General features: G+C 37.3%; 1 protein-coding gene across 1 annotated transcript in view; it reads right to left on the reverse strand.

Annotated features, from left to right (window-relative positions):
* TMEM26 (transmembrane protein 26) overlaps nucleotides 1-21,041 on the reverse strand; it is a 41,711-nt gene that overhangs the window by 8,457 nt on the left and 12,213 nt on the right. The window contains 3 exon segments of the mRNA XM_036336827.1: nucleotides 7,679-7,899; nucleotides 9,596-9,709; nucleotides 14,343-14,421. Of these exon segments, the coding sequence (XP_036192720.1) occupies nucleotides 7,679-7,899; nucleotides 9,596-9,709; nucleotides 14,343-14,421 (414 nt within the window).

Consider the following 21,041-nt stretch of genomic DNA (forward strand, 5'->3'; position numbering starts at 1 on the left):
AAACAGTCATAAAAACACTCAAATATGTTTCCTTACTATTATCTAATTATGAGTGTACAGTGCTACATGATTTATGATTTTCCAAAATCAAATGCAATCATAAGTTGCTTTACAAGAAGAATAAAGACTAGCATTTTAAGTGGAAATGCCTAAGGAGCACAATCAATTACTTTTCCTTCTTTGCAATGTCAATGTCTATCTATAGTAGACCTTCAATAAGTACCTGCATTTTTAAATAATTTTGCTTATAGTGTCTGAACTATGTGCAGGCAGTTTTCTAAGTGTTTAACTCTATGATCACACATCATCCTAATAACAACTCTACATAGTACACACACTATTTTTCTTACTTGACCAGTGGGGAAACTGAGGCATACAGAGTTGAAGAAACTTGTTTGAAGTCATGTGATTATAAGTGGGGTGCATAAATCAAAACTACATAGCTGATTTCAGCATCCACCCTTTCAGCCATTATACTATACTATTTCCATGAAGGAAATGGAAAGTTTTACTCCTGTTCTATTCTACAATGTTCAGAATATATCTGAAATATTATATGTTGTGCTTTGTTTTATGAGAAACAGTTAAAAACTTTTTGGTTCAAAGGAGAGAAACAGTATGGTAGATAACTCAGAGCCATGTTATATGTGGAATAGTTCAAGAAACTGAAAACTAGAGAAGATTCCTTTAAAACTTTATTCATACATTTAAAGGGCTATCATGTGGGAAATAAATTAAACTTATTTCTTGTGACTTCAGGGAGCCAATTCAGGTTGAAAGGACTTCAGTTGCACCTATAAGAATCCAAATTTCATCCCAATAGAGGAAAATTCTTTCTAATAATATTAACTTAAAATAGAATAACCTGCCCCTGGGGTAGTGTATTCTCTGTTAGCAAAAATTTCAAAGAAAGGCTGGACAAAACTTATTGAGAAATTTTTGGAAAGGATTTTATAATAGATGTAAAATAAGTGGTCACTTTTGAAGTTTGTTCTAATGCAAAACTTCAATAATTCTACCAAAAACTCATGTACAGTTTTTCTTTAAGGCACCAGAAAGTGTTGGGGAAGCATAAGCTCTAGTACTAGGTTGCTCAAGTTCAAATACTAGCTCCACCCTCACCAGAGAGATCTGGGCGTCCAATCCCAGACTGATCATTAACTAGCTACTTGAATATGAAGAACTAACTTAACAGCAATATGCTATAGTATACCCATCTTTGACATGAAGGTAACAATAATAGCTATTGTATTTTATATGATATTTTTATTAAGTATGTTGCTTAAATACATTAAACATATAAAGCTCTCCATATAAATATTCCATAAAGACTATGAAAGATCACTACAACTTAGTTACTGCCTTTATTTTCATTTGAGCTTGAGACTTTCTCAACTTCTCTTACCTGTTACTGTTCAGCTTAAAAAATGATGGAAATGTCCATCCAGCATGGGTTAGCTTTTGAGCATCGACCTATGAACCAGGAAGTCATGGTTCAATTCCCTGTCGGGGCATATGCCTGGGTTGTGAGCTCAATCCCCAGTGTGGGGCATGCAGGAGGCAGCCATTCAATCATTTTCTCTCATCATTGATACTTCTATCTCTCTCTCTTCCTTCCTCTCAGAAATTAATAAAAATATTTTTAAAGTAAAATATATTTTTTTAAAAATGATTTAAATGATAGTATCTACTTCATAGTGTTATTATAAAAACTAAATAACTTATCACAACTAAAATCCTTAGAACAGTGCTTGGAACACAGCAAGTAATAAATAAATATTATCTAGTAGTCGTATTTTTATTATATGAACATACTTCTTAAATTCTTCGTGTTTTAATTTTATTATACAAAATAGGGATAAAAAATATACTAACCCTAGCCCTAAGTAACCCAAATTCTAATCCTAAAATAATGAATGCATGTTTTTTGCATATGCAAGTTTTATTTGAGCACACACAAAATAAGGGAGAATGTGTGTGTTGAGAAACTTATTAGTAAAGTTATTAAAATAACTTTGAAAATGATGGCCAGATAATTTTTGAAGCAGGCAAAAATTTGTATTATTAAATCAAACAGTAAAAGTTACTCAGAAAGGTTAAAGGTTAGGATATAAATAAATCACTGAATTTAAATCGCAAACACTCAAAAAATTGTACAGGAATTTTGGAGTGAATTTGTCCAACATTATCTGCATTATGTAACTGTCTCCCGCAATTGTCTTGCCCCATTTTCTCATGTATAATCTGTCTCCATAAATGTCAACTGAAAAGCATGTAAGCAGACAATGGACTCTATTCATAAAGAGACAAAGGCTCTGGAGTCGTATAATTGTAGATGTGGGCATCACTTCTATACTTGGAAAACTGAGTAGGTAAAAGACTGGAATTTGGTGCGTCAGTGCACCATATCTATTAAGTGATAAAAATAAAAATAAAGTCATACATTGCTAATTTGCTTAACTATTTCTGTTTGGAAGTATAAATATTCCTATAGATAAAAGACAATCAGTGAATAAAATTCATCTTGCTTTTACAAACAAACCTCTTGGAGAGGTGGAAGATAAAGGAGAGAGAGAGAGGAAAAAAAACCACAAGAAAATGAAATCATTAATTTAGCCTGGAAGAAATGTTTCACCAGGCAAAAAGAGCCAAATAAAAGGAAAATAGTGTAAACATAAGAAAACCCTCCTTTGTGTGGTCAGATACTCACAGTAAAGTAACAGTAATGCTATCGGAACAAATTTGTTCTTTTTAATAAATGATCTGTGCTCGGAAAAGACTGAATAGACTGATCACCAAAGATGTAATGACGACTTAACTCTTCCTGGCAATGACATTTAAATTCAGACTTGTTACAGTGTTGGAGGGTGGCTGTAGCAGAATGAGAAAGTCAGCAAATCCTCTCCCCAACAAACATACCTAATGCTGGACAAATTGTTTTTAAAAAAACAAAACAAAAACCACTTTACATCTCTGGATTATAAATTGAGTAACATTTGTTCATGAGAATCTGGTAGAACTTTAGTTACGAGCAGTGAGTCTGAGGCACTCTTGCCCATGGGATGTTCCCATATTCTTCCAGCTCGGCTATGTCAAAGACAATTTGGACCCAACCGAGTTAATAAGGCAAGGAAGACTGTATTCAAGACTGTTGCAATAGTGGAGAGAGACTGAATTCACCCATACTGAAACAAAAGACAGGAGAAATGTTCAGCACTGGGTGAACTAGTGTAGAGAGGGAAAAGCAGTGTAAGACCTGTACATTAAAAATTACAAAGCACCCCTGGCCGATGTGGCTCAGAGATTAAGGTGTTGGCCTTCCCTGGCACCGAAGGTTCATGGGTGCCATTCCTGGTCAAGGGCATATACCTGGGTTACGGGTTAATTCCTGGGCCTGATTGGGGTACATGAAGGAGGCAACCAATCATTGTGTCTCTCTCACATCAATCTCTCTCTCTCTTTCTCTCTCCCTCCTTTCCATTCTCTCTAAAAAAAAAAAAAATCAATGGAAAAAAATAGCCTTTGGTGAGGATTAATAAAAAATTTTACAGAGCATTGTTGAAAAAAATTAGGGAGCATTTTAATAAAATATGAGATAATGTCTTCCATAGATTGGAAGATAATATTAAGATGTCATTTCTTCCCAAATTGATGCTTAGATTTAATACAGTTCTTATCAAAACTCCCACAGATTTTTTTGTAGAATTTGACAAACTGATTATAAAAATTTATGGAAATAAAAAGGACCTAGAGTAGCCAAAACAATTTTTAAAAAGAACAATGTTAGAAGACTTACAGAATTCAGTTCCAAAACTTTCCATAACACTCTAGTAATCACAATAATGGGGTACTGGCATAAAAATAGGCATATAGAGCAATAGAACCCAATAGAATGTCCATAAAAAAACCCAAACTCTTACGTATGTGATCAGTTGACAAAGATGCCAGAGCAATTTAATAGGGAATGAATAGTCTATTCAACAAATGGTGCTAAGAGGATTGGTCCTAGCTGGGGAAAAAGATAGTACTGGAATAATGCCCACAACAAAACAAGACAAAAATGAACTTAGAACCTTACCTCATATTACCTCCCCCCCCCAAAAAAAAAAGAAATAAGTAAAAATATTACAGAGGAGAATATTTCTAATTTTAGGTGAGGAAAATATGTTTTAGATATGACACCCAAAGTACTATATAAAAGAAAAAATATAGATACATGGGACTATATCAAAACTTTTTAAAGTGTTCTTCAAATGACATCTATACTAATGAAAGGGTAATATGCTAATTAGACCAGACGTCTTCCAGACATCCTTATAGATCTCCTTCTGGACAAAGCCACGGTGGCGGTGACAGGGGCCGAGGCCGAGGCGGTTAGAGGTGATAAGGCCAGCAGGGGAAAGCAGTTAGGGGTGATCAGGAAGGCAGAGGAGAGCAGTTAGGAGCAAGCGGTCCCAGATTGTTAGAGGGATGTCCGATTGCCAGTTTCAGACACCCCCTGAAGGATCCTAGATTGGAGAGGGTGCAGGCCGGGCTGAGGGATCCCCCCGCCCCCCGACATGCACAAATTTCATGCACTGGGCCTCTACTTAAATAATAAAAAACAATATACTGGGAGAAAACATTTACATTTATACATATAATAAAGGATTTGTATCCAGAATATATAAATAACTCATAACTCGATAATAATAAAAAATCAATCCAATGAAAAATGGGCAAAAATTTGAACAGATACTTTACAAAGGAAGATATATGAAAGTCTAATCAGCACATGGAAAGATGCTCAACAGTATTAGTCATTAGGAAAATATAAATTAAAACCACAATATGATCCTACTATGGACCCAATACAATGATGATCATCGAAGACTGGGAAAAAAAAGTGATATTGAGGATGTGGGGGGAAATAAGGAACTCTCATTGTTGATGGGAATATAAAAAGGTACAGCCACTTTGGAAAAGTTTTGAAGTTTCTTAAACATTAATCATGTACTTAACATAAAACCCAGTCATTCTACTTCTAGTTATCTATCCAATAGAAAGAAAACAGATCCATCCAAAGGCTTGTAGGTGAATGTTCATAGCAATATCATTATTAATAGCAAGAAAATAGCAATACATGTATATCAACTATGAAATGGATAAGTAAAATATGGTATATGCATGGGATACTATTCAGCAATTTAAAATTACTGATAGATGCAACAATGTTAACCCCAAAGCATTATGCTATGAGAAAGCCAGTCACAAAAGACTACGTATTTCATGATTCCATTTACATGAAGTTTAAAAAACAACAGAAAGCATATCAATGGTTACCTAAGATTGCTAGTGGGAGTGAGAATTGACTGCAAAGAGCCATAAGGAATCTAGATTCTAGTGATGGTTATACAAATCTATACATTTAGTAAATATCATTGAACCATTGAATTATAGTAGTTGACTTTTATGCTATATAAAGTCAAGTAATTAAGAAAAAATTACAGTATGTAAATTTATAAAAATAAGGCAGATTAACTTCATATGGGCATAATGAAGGAAATTGATTTAGGTTAAAAAATTGGATTTGAGTTTTTGGTCAGGATGTGGGAAAGAGGTAGATATTATTGGAATGTACATATCATTGCAGGCTTTTTCCTAATCAGCCCAAACTATGGAATAAAATAAAATAGAAAATAAAATATTGTACTAATATAGATAACACTAAGTAAATTATAATAAAGTAGCCTCCTTTGGTACTACATGTAAATATTCTTTCTGTGTATATTAAATTTATTCTTCATGATTGTCTTTTTGAGACCACAGGGAAAAGCTATGCCATAATGGGAGGGATTTAAATCTCTCCTTTGAAGAAAGGGAGATTAGCAGTGTCAATTCTTGCAATATAGATGGGCCTTGAGGTGAAATCAGAATTTGGGAGGTGAGTTTTAGGAGAGAAAAAGCTCTAGGTTCTTTCTGGGCCTTGATTTTGGAGTCTTTGAGTAGAGTGACGGAAACATGCAGGAATGGAGTAGAGACTACAGAAGATCACGGACACAGTGCAGTTATATTAAAAGTAAAGTTACTTCCATCTGAAAAGAAATTTAAAACCAAAACCATGGCATAATTTATTTGATCCCATCTTCAGGACATGATACAAGCTTAAAATGAGGGGAAGGGGGGGAAGATTTATGAAACATTCTGATCAGAAGAAATTGCTGAATTGAAATTGCCTCAGTTGGGATAGAACTGTATGTCCTTTCTCTCATCACTTGCTCACCTTCTGTTCCCCAATCTCTGACCAATACATTTCCTGGCACATACTAGATAATCAGTCAACAGTGGATGGAAAAATGAATGTAGACAATGAATCATGACATTCGTATCCCTCCTGAATACCCCATTTCCTACCTAATATCCCTCCTACCCCCTTGATATTTAGCATTTATGTGTTTATTTCTATAGAGATGTAGTTAATTATCTTTATATTCTCATGTTCCTGTCACTGTACCTGTATTTATTTATTGTTTTTATGTACTTGGTAGGGATTTCTTTGTGTTTTTCTTGTAACTCCATTGTATTGTGTCCTAAAGTATCTGAAAATTAGTCCTATGATGAAAATCACTGACCCAATGGAAGGTATTAACTATGAAACTAAAATAAACATTTTGAGGATATTAGATCAACTTAGATTGGATTATTTTTAAAATTCTATGCCCACTTAATGAGGTATAAGAAAAATAAGTATAAGTGAGACAAGAAATAATCATGTAAAGGTAACCTGTGGTTATAAATATACTTTGCACTATAATTGGGGTATTATTTTACTCACTTAGTGTATTTTGTTCAGCTTTATGTTTTGTTGTTTGAGAAACACACAGCATACAGTAAACTATAGCATTAAAAGCCAGCCTCATTGCAATTTATTTTTATAGCATAGTGCAAAGCAAACCAAGCTGAAAGTACATTCAGGCACTGAGATTTAAATCCCTTATGGTAAGAAAGTAGTTTCATAAACAGTTGTGATCATGGATTCTGAGTTTGTTTGCTTGTGGCAAAAATAAAGTACCAACTCAATAAGTTTTAATTTATAGGCATCTACTCCAGAAAGCCTTGGGCACTTTGAAAAAAACTGACTAAAAATAAAATTTAGTAAAATGAAACCTAATATTCCCCATTCTCCATTCACACCAGGGAATATAAATTTCCCAGCTGGGTAGGGGAGAGGTTTTGCCAAGTCTCTTCTAGGTGCTTTCTTGGAATTATAGCTGTGCTATGCTCTAGAAGCGGATCTTACTACATTCCTGGACACTTGAAAGTGTGAAAGTGGAGCTAGTGATGGTCATCCATCTCCAGAAGATGTTTAGATAACCATGGTCCTGCCTAACCTGTGGGCCTGCAGACATGCAGAGCTTTTCTGTCTCACTCGTAGAAAATACTATTTGCCCCTTTTCTTTGGCAGAAACCTCCTTTTTGTATTAAAGTCTATCTCTGTCTCTATCTCTATCTCATCTCCACTGGGCTGGTACCCAATATGTATATGCATAGCATCAAATTCTATGATTCTACCATTTGGCATATAGTTTACTAAAAATCCTTATTCATGCAGAATAGAAATGATGGAACAAAGCGACAGTTGTGTGGGCTTTGACCTTGAAAAGAAGTTCTTTCCCTTGCAGGGCCTTTCACTGCTTACCTCACAGTATTTTCTGCCAAGGTCTCACTTGTGAATTCCAGTATGTCAGCAGCTGTCCCCACAAACAAAAGGAGAAGTTCAGAGAGTTGGTCCCGAGTGATTGTGCCTCCAATAGGTAGAAGCCATCTTCCAATTATTAGCATTAGCAGGAATGTCTGATGGAGTCCCAAAGTCCAGTCTTTCTCACATACTGTAGATAAGTTATTTACAAACACTTTGGCCTGTTTAACAGAAATGCCATACAGATAAAAGGATTATGAGTTGCCACCTTGAGAGAGATACTTTCTTTACCATGGCTTTCAATCAAGAGTTAGCTTCTGTGGAAGGTTACTTTCAGAGGATGATTCTTCACTTACTAAAGAAAGTAAAACTCCTTTAACTGAACACTCTGAAAAGTTTTAAAAAGCTAATGTGGTCCTTGAAATGAGAAGCTTTATGACTAGAAGTACTTAAAACCTTACACTCGCTAGTAGGATTCTTTGGAATGATACTTAAAGGGCCAATTTTATGATGTTTTAAAGATCATTTTTTATTTTATTATTCTCTGTAACTAAGTATAACACATATCAAATTTTTAAAATTCCCATGTTAAAATTAAAAATTTCCTTATATTTTTCTTTCAATTTTAAGACTGAATTTACAAATCTGGGAATATCTTAGCATGGTACAAATGTTCTCTCTTGTTTTTATTGTTTTAAAGCGCTATTACATCAAATGAGAAAATATATAATAATGTTTAATCATTACCTAAGTGTAAATAAAGAGAATAACTATAAAGTTTTTTCTGAATATTTGACATGTTATTCAAAAGTTCAGAAGCTAACAATCACATTATAGTCTACCTTTATTCTCGGATTCTAAGAAAAATTTACATTCCATTTATGTATTCTGGATAATATTTCTTGCCCACTTAACTTCTCAAAAAGTTTTGAAAGTATATCATTGACCCTGAAAGTTATGATCTTTTAAAGACTACAAAACATAGGTCTCAAGTGGGTTGGATAGTGATTCCAACTGATTTATGCAGTAATTTAACTATGTTTGTGCAAATCTGTTTATCCCTTTAGATCACTTGCTGATGTCAAGTGCAAGGGTAGAGGAAAAATAAAAGACAAGTCAGAATGCTAACCTGATCAAAGCCATGCATGAAGATCAATAATCTTTCATTTGCACACTTCTTTATATTTCTTCTATGAGACCTCACATACATCTTATTTATTTCTTACAGGGAGCATACTAGCATGGAATATATTAATATTTTCAATTACCAGATTAAAAAAAAAAACTGAGATACAGAGACTTAAGTGGTTTGTTCAAAGTGATATTGGTAAGTTTTGATTGGAGTTTAATTAGAACCCAAGGCTAGTTCTATTAAACCTCACAGAATCAATAGCCTATCTTATTGTTGAAATGTGGTTCAATGGTAGGGGCCTTGGCCTTGATCTCTCCCATAAATTATTTTCTAATAGGGCCATGGTTAGTTTTCAAAATATCAAGCATGTGAATAACAAAGAAGTGATTCAATTTTGGCTGGAAACCTTTCTTATTTTATTAATATGAACACCTAAAACAGTGTAGGGCAGATCCCAATCTTATATCATCCCTTAACAAATATATGTATCTCACTTTATACGTATATTGTCTGACCTAAGAATTAAAGGTTTGTTAATACTGCAAGTTAAACATATCTACTGATATGTGTGTGTGTGTGTAAATATACATACATACATATATATGCCTATTATGCATGTTAACTATGTTTAATTAAACCAAAAATACAATTATTTTGCAAATTCCTGAGTCAAACAAACAATGAGCAAATTTCCTTAGAACGAGCTGAAAGGTGTGGAGCACACTATCCTTGCCAGGTGAGAAGCTTTGCTGCATCCTTTTAATATACTGTGGGGAAGCTCTTACCGTCTCAATGAGACTATCGCCTCCATGGGCTTGTTCACTTGACATCAGAGTTTGATTGAAGTCTTCTTTGCTACTGGTATTCTGCGACATTCCTTCCGATTGGCTACCACAATACTAAGAATTTTGTAAAAAGGCAATATGTCAAAAACAAAACAAAACAAAAAACAACCACAATAGGTAAAATTGAAAATGGCTGCAATATATCTAAGGAATTATGAGCAGATATGTGGAATTTAAACAGTATGCATAAACATTCCCAAAACTCAGATTATATGCTTGTGATCAAAAACCACTTTTTAATTGGTCAACTATATGTCTTTTTGTTCCACAAGTCTATGAGGATGTTGACTCTCTGAGTTCATTGTAGAGAACTCTAGAATTCATCGGTTGATCAATGGGGTTCCATTTTGAACCCTGGAACAACTGTAAAATAAGCCAACAATCAATGGCAACATTAAAACATGCATGACCCTGGTCAAAGCATTCATTCTAAGAGTTTGTTTCTTGTCCCAAGAAGTCTCTTTACCTAAATACCATTTTGTTTAAGTAGATGATCCAATTATTTTTCCATCTTGCCTGTTAAGCACTGAAACAATAAAAAAAAATTAACATTAGCCCACCAAACTATAGATTTAATATCAGCATAGAGGTCAATTTAAGTTTATAGAAATTTTGATAATAGACCTAAAATAGATTTCTTTTTCCTCCTTCTTTTTCCTTGATTTTGCATGTAAATTTCTGCAAGTGAGCTGTGCATGATTTTTATCTGGGCAGATGCTAGGAATCTGAGGTAGAAAAAGTAAGAGAGGAAAGAGGTGGCACTTAAAAAATGTAACTGTACCTATGATTATTTCACAAAGGGGTAAAAAAATAATAATAATAACGTTTAAGATTTCTTTAACCAGCTGCAGGGCTAACATACTTGTGAAACACACTCCACCACCACCACCACTCATCCATGATCACACATTTGGATTTTGAGAGAAACTGTTTTTTTAATATATTTTATTGATTTTTTACAGAGAGGAAGGAAGAGGGATAGAGAGTTAGAAACATAGATGAGAGAGAAACATCGATCAGCTGCCTCCTGCCAACCCTCTACTAGGGATGTGCCCACAACCAAGGTACATGCCCTTGATGGGAATCGAACCTGGGACCCTTCAGTCCGCAGGCCGACAGTCAATCCACTGAGCCAAACCGGCTACGACAAGAGAAACTATTTTTTAAATACTAAAGCTGTAAGAAGTGTATTTTTCTTAATTATTTTGGATACTTCATTAATCATTCTCTTAAAAGGTAGAAAATAAAGTCTGTCAAGAGGCTATTTTTTTTCCTACCCTCTATCAAAAGTACTAGTGTTATGGGTGAGATGACAAGAATAATTAAGAAAAATGGCCATGTGCCATATCTCTAAGAGTAAAATACAACTGTTTGCACACTTTTTTTATATTGCTAAGGCTCTAAGAAAAGATAATAAAGATAAAAAACTTAGATATTTGAACCAAGTAATAAATTCTAATTGCAGAGTAGTTTTGTGACTAGTTAAAAACTAAAAATTTGACCAAAAACCTTTGTTTTTTTTATATCCTTGTCACTAAAACTCCATAGACATCTTTTTATTTTAAAGAAGTTACCTGCACTGCAGTACAAGATAACTTAGTAGCAAACAGCTGTCATCCATATTTGATGTTATAACCATCTGAGTCCCTCTCCACTCTCGTAATTCTGCTTATAATACATTGATGAAACTTCCCTTTAAGTGGCAGCTGCATTAGGACTTCAAAGACCAACTGGTTTGACTCCTTAAACCTAATCTGACTGCATTGTTTTTAGGGTAATACTAATGTCCCAGTGCATGAAATTCATGCACATTAAAAGGGAATCAATTAGAAGAAATATTTTAATATTGCTATTTGCCCTTTCTTTATAATAGAAGTGTCAGAGATGAAAGAAAATTAGTAAAATGTATATGAAAATCTCCCTCCTGTCAGAGTCTGGGGCACGCCAGAGTCAAGTCCCCGCTCACCTGTGCGCCTCGAAATCACCCCCATCAAGCCCCGCAGGGCTGGGGGCACAGCCTCAGGTCCCCCCGTCAAGCCCCACCAGGCAGGGGGTTCAGCCTCAGGTCCACCATCAAGTCCCGCCGGGTGGGGGAGGTGTGGCCTCAGGTCCCCTGGCCTAGCCTCAGGTCCCTCAGCCCCGACATGAGGGCATGAGGGTGTGACAATCATTTGCATATTAGCTCTTTATTATATAGGATTGTTTACATTAGCACCATGTAGGTGAGTTCATGTAGATGATCTGGGTGCCAACAAGCCACTTTTTTATGGTCTATGTCTTAAAAACTCTTATTAGCTTCAAAAATATTCCTTTGGGTCAAACCAAACTGACTCCATCAAGACCAGCAAGTTTCCATTGCTTTAACTGTACCACTTCATAAGTAAACCTAAGAGGTAAGGCCATAATTGTTGTCATAACCATTTTGTTTCCATTCATGCAGACCTTGCCAGACTCAGAAATAAAAGTACATAATTGATCATTGAAGAGGAATGTCTGCCTGAAGTAGGTCAGAATGTTTTCCTAATGCCAAGTCATAGGTTAGAACATTTAGGATTCAAAGTAAATGGAAAAAGTGAAAGGAAATTAAACTACTCTTTCCCATCAAGAAGAATTTAGATGATTTTGATGGTAAGTCCTCTAAAACATGGAACACATAACTGAGAAAGGCAGTGTGGTTAACCAAGTTGGGGTCAAGCCACAGGTTCTAAGCCCCAGAAAGTTGTTGATTAGCTGTATGGCCTTGAGAAAAGTACTTAATGTTTTTGAGTCTTGGGGTCCTCTTCTATAAAACAGAAGTGTATATACCGTGCTGAACTCATGTAGTTGCTGGATTTATAAATGAGAAAACATGCCTCAAAATATTTTGACATAAACAGGAAAAGTGATTATTATTAAACCCAAAATTTCTTAAATGAATGGACAAAGAGAATTCCTTTATTCTGCCATCTCTTATCTCTTTAAATGCAATTCCAATACTTTTTTGTCTCTTTTTCTCTCACTTTTTTTCTACCAGGTATTTCCATCTCTGCCCACCCTGCCCAATCCAGTCTTTGGGCATTCACTTTAGTTCTTCATGTCAAAATAAGTCAATTGCATTACTACTAAAGGTCCAATTTCTTTTGTAGTATAAAAATGAGAGAAGTACTGCCTGTGGCTCAAAAAATCTTTTTTTATTAAAAAGAGAGCTTTTGGTTGCAGGCTATTTGTTGTAATGGGATTTGACCTGTATATCAATTAACTGTGCCATACACTTATATTATAAAAGCATTTGGGGAAATGAATTGTTATTGTGGATGATAGCCATGTCATAGAATTGGATTTGAAGGGAAAAAATGATTCAAATCGCCAACTTATTTCCATACCCCTGAAAGTAGTAAGCAGTAAGAAAATTGAAACAGTCCCCTAACTCCCTATGGTACAGTTTTTAAAAGTCATGATAACTTGAACCAACCAACCTACAGTTACATAAATACTTTTTTCTACAGGGATAGAAATATCCTATCACTTTAATGTTTTTTTTAAGCAGGAGATTTAAGGCAGATCAATGTTTTCCTTAATGCCTATATTATTGGTACATGCTTGTGGAATTTTTCAAAAACAGTCCACAGAGCTAACTTCCCCTCCATGTGCCTAAAATTTGGAGTATTTTCTTTCTAGGTTCCAATATCTTAAACATATATAGGAGGCCTAACTTTGCTATAAAATGATGAATGGCAACAAATAAATCTGCGGAGGGGCAAATTCTCACAGATCTTACCAAATGTATTTTATTAGTGAAGGTAATAAGATAATATTATATCATAACTATAGTTTATCTGTAAAACATAGTCTTGTAACCCCAACCCTAAAGATGTGAAGTCCAGGCTGGCGTCTGATGGATGTTACTAAATACCTCCCTGGTGTTGTACAGGCACATTAATAATAACAAATGGCTGAATCCAGCCTAGAGCCTGCTGCATAAGATTGCCCAAGTAAGAAGCAACTCACTTAAAAGTCAGAACCTCTGTCTGTATATAGACTGGGGTCTCTGATCGAAAGCCATGGTTTATTTTCTAGGTCAGTGTGGTTCTAATACATACAGTCCACATTTCCTCATGGTGGGTCTCATGAGTCCTCATCTTTCATGTTATTTTGGAGCTCTAGAGCAGATTGCCTATTTCCTTAAAATAGCTCATGGGGCCCTCGAAACTGAATCTCGTGCAATCTGTCTGTATTTAAGATAATCTCAAATAGACCCTCCAAATTTGATTGCATTTATATAGCATGGTACAGATGATGGGGTTTGTTTTTGTTCTTGTGGTTCCTAAAAATGTCATTTTGTAGGATGCCAGATTATGGAGCCCTGCATATTCTTAGCCCCATATAGGAGCTCATTGACCCTGCAAGGGTTAAAAACAAATTTTTACACCCTCATGTTAACTCTAGCATATTGGGGGAGAGGGGGTGTCTTAGGAACAAATCCTAATACAAATTGTTAATTAATTATATAATCTTAAATCTTGAATGTACTATTTTTATTGGTTTTGACAGATCACAAATTTGCTTCTGTTTGTTGATGACCTCTTTTTATTCAGTTCTTAATAAACCCAGTTCCTTAGAAAAGTACATTTCTGACACAAATCAGATTAGAATATGGAAGTAGTTTATTGCTGAATGTTCCACTTTTCTATTTTCCAAAAGGATGTACCTGGTTCCCATGTTGCACTTCAAGAATCCACAATGATGGGACGATGTTAATCAGATACACAAATATGGCTGGTGAAAACCTGTGAAAGAGGGGGGGAAGATAGTTCAGCTTTTACAAAAAAAAAAAAAAAAAGGAAAAAAAAAAAGGAAAGAAAGAAAATAAATGCACATACCCTGACCACAGTGAGTCAAATCTTTTCATCTCAAGTGTTTACTTCAATGGGAAGAAAAAAACATTATGTGATTTCTGCCATATGGATTATAGAAAAACAGAGTAACTGTAAAAGGCACTAGCAGCTGTCATTCTCACTGAATTTCTAATCCAATTAATAGACGTTAATTTTAATATGGTTTAATGAGGCACTGCCAATTAATTTCAGGCACAAAACGGGATATTTTGTATTTAATATGTTTTACAAAAAGCAAATACAGCATGAGTAAATCTTCTTGGATTTTTCAGCATTGCAATTTCAGGAGCATTGACTACATTTTTTAACATTAACCTGGAATTCTGAAAGCTCAAATAATAACATCCGGTTAGAACACAAAAATAAGATGATAATGAATAGAAATGAGCAAAATCAACTGGCTTTATCTGTATCTGCTAAAAATAAAAATACACATGGCAACAGAGGAAGGGGTTTTGTATCTTTTTTAAAGACTGGTTATATTCATTACTAGTATTTTCTGGCTCAAAATTCAGAGGGCTACCCAAAGAGTTGGTTTTGAAATTATACACAGGTCCAAATGCCAATTTTGACCTCTCAGTTTGCATCCTAATCCACCAAACGAGGACAGTCAGTGTATTAGTCAGCTTGGCCTGCATAACACAATACATAGGCTGGGTGACGTGAACAACAGAAATTCACTTCCTCCCAGTTTTTCATATTGGAAATCCAAGATCAGGGTTCCAGTATGGTTGAGGTTTGGTGAAGGATCTCTTCCTAGTTTATGGATAGCCACCAAATTGCATTTTATTTTAGATTGAACTCTTATAGACCATTTCAAAGTCAAAATTGTAAGTAAATGTAATTTTATTAAAATACTTGAAGTACACACATGTACTAGTTTTAAATGACCTGAAAAATAGAAATGTTAATTGCTCAAAAAGTAGAATTATCTGAGATGTAATGCTACTAAAACTGTACTATTATAATCCAGGAGAGAAAAGTGAACAAATCTAAATGGAAAAGAACATTTAGAATGGACTTTTTAAAGGCTTTCAACCCTTTCACTAATATCTTTCAACTTATGGGGAGAGGAAGAGAGTAGGGATAAGAGAAAGAGAGCTCTTTAAAAATAGTCAATATTTAATATAGAAACTTTTCCACCTTTGATTTTTTTTGCAAAATCCAATTTTGAAACAAAAGGTTATTGGTCACCTTATTAAAATCTGACTTGGGAGATGGCTGGGCTGCAGAGAGATATCAAAAGCCTCCAGTTTGAACATGCTCTTAAAAAGGAAAGAAACAATTAATTTTGTGACTTTCCATATCAAAGGAAACATCAGGAGAGACTATTTCCTTTGTGAGATTGGGACAGGAAATAAATTCTAGTCAGAGGGACAGTTGCAATATGTAAATGTTTGTTTGGATACCTCTAATGTTAGCTAGACTGCAATTTTGTTGACCCTCTTGAGACTGATTTTGGGATTAACTCCCTGACAATACTGTTACAATAATAATCTATGGAAACCATAGATTGAAAATATAACAGCTCTTGAAAGAGGTTAAAAATAAAACAAACAATTACCTATAACATTTTCTTTTATTTTCATTCCCTTTATAAATATTTTTCATTGATTTTGGAGAGGAAGGGAGAGGGAGAGAGAGAGATAGAAATATCAATGATGAGAGAGAATCATTGATCAGCTGCCTCCTACATGCCCTCTACTGGGGATTGAGTCAGTAACCCTAGCATGTGCCATTGACTGGAATCGAACCTGTGGCCCTTCAATGGAACCTGTGACCCTTCAGTTCACAGGCCAACTCTCTATCTGCTGAGCCAAACCAGCTAGGGCCCTGTAACATTTCTATGTATAACATTTATTTCTAAAATTGTAAAAAGTACTATCCTGTTTCAACTTATTTCCTCTAACTTGGACTCTAGTTATGTTAAAAAACAAAACAAACAAAACCAAAAACAAAACAAACAAAAAACAACCCACAAAAGTCAAGATCCAAACTTTTCTGTGTTTCCTACTACAGAAAATCTAAATTCCATAATCTGATAGTCTAAGCTTCCATTATTTAGCTTTATCTCCACTTCCCCTTCCGCTTCCCTTATCACATCCTATCAAGCTGAGCTACTTGAAACCCACTGTGTAGATCCAACCTGCTATGTATTTAAAACAAACAAAACAAAATGTTTTGGAAAGTTGCCCTCACTTCAGTCCCTCTTCATTAGACTTATTTGATATAAGTGAAAAGGGGGTAAAGAAGGAATCACCTTGAGGTCTCAAAAATTAATCATATTCAAATCATGAGTGTCAGAATCCATGGTCTTTCTCACCATATTTCCCACCCTCTTAACCCAATATGTTGTACCACGAACTGATCAATAGCAAATCAGAATCAGGAGCTTCCTTCTCTCCTTCCTCTCTGTCTAACTCCCAGTAGCAGGCTGGAGAAGTTGTACAATTCAAATTCTTTAAAAAAATATGGAGAAAATAAAAGTCTCTATTACCTAGAGAAGTACAGTGGGGCCTTGACTTATGAGTGTCCTGACTAACGAGCTTTTTGAGATACCAGCTGTCTCTCGGCCGATTTTTTGCATTGAGTTGATAGAGTAATTTGAGTTAACGAGCTCCTTAACTAGCTCGGTCTCAGAATGAATTAAACTCGTAAGTCAAGGCCCCACTGTATTAAAATACTAGTGGCCCACTGCACAAAATTTGTGCACTGGGCGGGGGGTGTCCCTTAGCCCAGCCTGCACCCTCTCCAATCTGAGACCCCTCGGGGGATGTCTGACTGCCTGTGGGATCGGTTCTAAACTGGTAGTCAGACATCTCTCTCGCAATCCGGGACTGCTGGCTCCTAACTGCTCACCTGCCTGCCTGCTTGATCGCCCCTAACCACTCTGCCTGCCGGCCTGCTCATCCCCAACTGCCCCCCCACCAGCCTTCTCACTCCCAACTGCCCACCCTGCTGGCCTGCTCACCCCCAACTGCTCCCCACTGCCAGCCTGCTCACCCCCAACTGCCCTTCCTGCCAGCCTGATCGGCCCCAACTCCCACTCCACCAGCCTGATCACCCCCAATTGCCCTCCCCTTCTGGCCTGATCACCCCTAACTGCCTCAGCCTCAGCCCCGCCACCATGGCTTTGTCTGGAAGGACGTCTGGAAGGTCTCTGGTCTAATTAGCATATTACCCTTTTATTAGTATAGATAGGATATGACATACCGCCATAACTATAACATATCTACCAGCATTACTCTATGAGAATACATACTTCATGTGATAGCAAGGCATCTAATCCATTACATTCTATATGTTGTAAGCAGTAGGAAATACTGTATTCATAGCAATAGTATACACCCTGTCACTTCCCTTCCTGACTTGGGAATGGTTCCCCAGTTCTTTGAATGTTTCCTGGCCCCTGATGTATTTGGAAAGAAAGTAGCTCTGAGTTTGGAGAAATTAAATTACAATCATGACTATAATTCAACTGCCTCCTGTACTTCAGCCAGATAACAGGAAAAACATCCCGGGGCTGGTGCCTCCTATGGCTGAGCTCCGGAGTGAGGCCCTCGGCCCGGCGCTGGGCGGGTGATGGCAACTGGAGGCACCTTGGGTCCGTCTTGATGTCAGCCCAGCGACCAGGGCCCTCTGCTCCCAGCCCTCCTGAGCCCCGGTGCCTCCTAACGGGATCCCGAGGCTGCGCCTCTGATCCTGCTGCCCTCTCCTCGCTGGGGACCAGGGTGCGGTGGCGTGGGGTGCAGGCGTCCCATTTTCATTAAAATGTTCAACCTGCGCCAGCTCCACCGGTGTCCACAGGTGGCCCAGGGACAGACAGTGATCCCGGAGGCGCTCGCTGCCCCCACCAGAGCTCAGCCATGATGGTCTGGGGTGAGAGAGCCCCGCCAGGCATCGTAACTGTGACTTGGACCCGCTTCCTTAACCAGGGACCTGGTGCTGGGTGGGCAGCAGCGGTGCTTCCTCCCCAGCCCGCGCTGGAGCAGGTGCCTGCAGGTTCAGAACCAAGCTCCGAGGGCCTTCCCAGGTGGCAGTGGCCCTGAGCCCGCTGGCTCTCCCTCGATCCCACCAAGGCTTGCTTCTCTCACTTGTTTCTCACACTTGCTTCTCACACTTGTTGAAAGACCTTCTCGGTCCACTTGCCATAGTAATTAATCAGTTTGGGCTGAAAGGACTGAGGGACTTCAGCCACCCCCCTCCCCACCCCACCCTTCCCGCGGGGCTGAAAGGACTGGGGGACTTCGGTGGGGCTGAGGGGACTGGGCGCCGCCATCTTTGTGACCATGTGACAGTCAATTTGCATATTCTGTCTTTATTAGATAGGATGTTATTTTGACTATGAAGAATACATTTCAGCCATCTATGGTTCGTTTGACCATGGGTCCCCCTAAGAATAAAGTACTCTGTGCTCCTTCACTTGGTTAATCTACAAGAGAGGTTCTAAAATGACTTTATGGCAAATGTCCCTCCAAATTATAATTTTCTGTTTTGGAATGCTCTTCCTTTACATCTCTACCCTTCAACATCATACCTGTTTTTCAAGGGCATACCAGGAATTAATCTTAACTTGTATTTCTCCTGGGACCCAACACATTCTCACTGTTTTATAATTATTTATATATAAGACTTAGATTTCCTAAATTCCTTGAAGGTGGATCCTGAATATTTTATCTTTATGTACCTCCCCACTTCCCTTTCCTTCATCTTATCCTCTCCTCGGTGGTATCAGGTGTCTTACTAAGTCTTTAATTAATGCTTGTTAAACAAATGTTTATTTGCTTTAAAGTTCATGAATTTATGAACAAGGAAGGACTGAACAAATGCAGCGAATGGAGGCTACTAGCATCTACCAGGACCTTTTATTCCTATTTCAGGAGGCCCAGTGCCAAGTGTGCTTCTTTCGTTGTGCCCCTTGAGGAATTGTCACAGTGCAGTAGAAAGTTCACAAAATTAAGAGACCCAAATTTGAACCTTGCATCTTCCATTCATTTATCGTTGGAAAATCGCTAACTTCCCTGAGACTCAATACCCTTGTCTATAAATAGGGATAATAATATCCACCCCCCACAGGGTAGTTGTAAGGATTAAATGAGACAGTGTGACTTATGTGCCTGATATTGTATTGATACGGAGTTTTTGGACTGGATTGCACCGTGTTCCCCTGGGCAAGATGGTGTCCTGGGCTCTTGTCCTGTGGAGGCAAAGAATGAAATTATGGACAAAAGGTGGTATAGAAAATGTGACATTTACTGAAGAACAAGTACAGACTCCCACGTGGGTAAGGGGAAAGAATCTCACAGCACAGACTCCCTTGTGGGGAGGGGAAAAGAGTCCCACTGAGTTCCCTTTTCCCGGTTTATAAAGGCTGAAGTTTTTGTGCCTCGATATCCCCTCTGATTGGCCATCACTCCCCTTTGATTTGGTCACTGTAGCAACTCCTGAGCTCAAAGGTCAAACCTCATATGGGACACATAAGGCCCTCCTTTATTTTGTAAATATAGAACTTTTGCTACTCCTAGTTCCCTTATGGAAATGTAACTGCTGCCTCTCCCAACTCCCTTGTCTTAAGGAAATGTACCCTTTTGCAGCTCTGTAGCCCTGTGCTTTTTCCATGGACCCCCTTAATTTTAAAAATTCCCTAACCCTGCCCATTTCGCCCCTAAAAATTCCTATTTCAGTATGCGCTCAATACACATGAGTTGTTGCCTTATACAGGCTCAGTTCTGCAAATACATGCATGGCTGAAAGAGGACGGAGAGGATACCCATTTAGAAGACTCTCTTAAAATAACATAACCAGTCCTATTTTTAAACTACGATTCTCAAAACTAAGCCTATTTAAGACTCCTTGAACTAAGGGAAGTTGTTTGTGCTGCTGCAGACAACATTATGCCTAACTTCACATTCATTGGACAGGTCGTGGTTTTCAAGGGCCATTTGCCCACCACGACCTATAAAATGCCACACCATCAGGGCTATGTACCTCTTGGGCGCTGTTGCTTACCATTCTTCCTCACCGTGCTGCTCTAACAGTGTTTTTCTTTCAGTTCTGGAAGTGCCTTCCTAACTCAGGCCATCACTCATATATATTCCTCTCTCTTGAAATACTTCTCTTCCTCACCTTTCACCTGATTATTTCTTTCTCATGGTTCATGCCAGCTCTGTGGGACTCTACAGGAAAAAATTTCCTCTCTGCTGCGTCTAAATTAGATCCCCTTGTTTGTTATGCTTGTCCCATCACACTCTTCACTTTTACCCCATATATTTTCAAAATTTATAATTATATATTCACGTGTGTGCGCGCACATGGCCGCCTCCCAGAAATTCTAAGTATATAAGAACTGGGTCTGTCTGCTGATCATCGTATCCTCATCTCCTTCCACAGTGTGTGGCACGTGGTGGTGGGCTCCCCACAAATACGTAGTAATCGGATAAGGTCATGGCTGACTAAAGCTCCTTTTTCTTACCTCTGTTGCTGGTTTGACTAGAAGCCTCCTTTTGAAATAA

Source organism: Myotis myotis, unplaced genomic scaffold, assembly GCF_014108235.1.
Source record: "Myotis myotis isolate mMyoMyo1 unplaced genomic scaffold, mMyoMyo1.p scaffold_m19_p_15, whole genome shotgun sequence".
NCBI lineage: Eukaryota > Metazoa > Chordata > Mammalia > Chiroptera > Vespertilionidae > Myotis > Myotis myotis.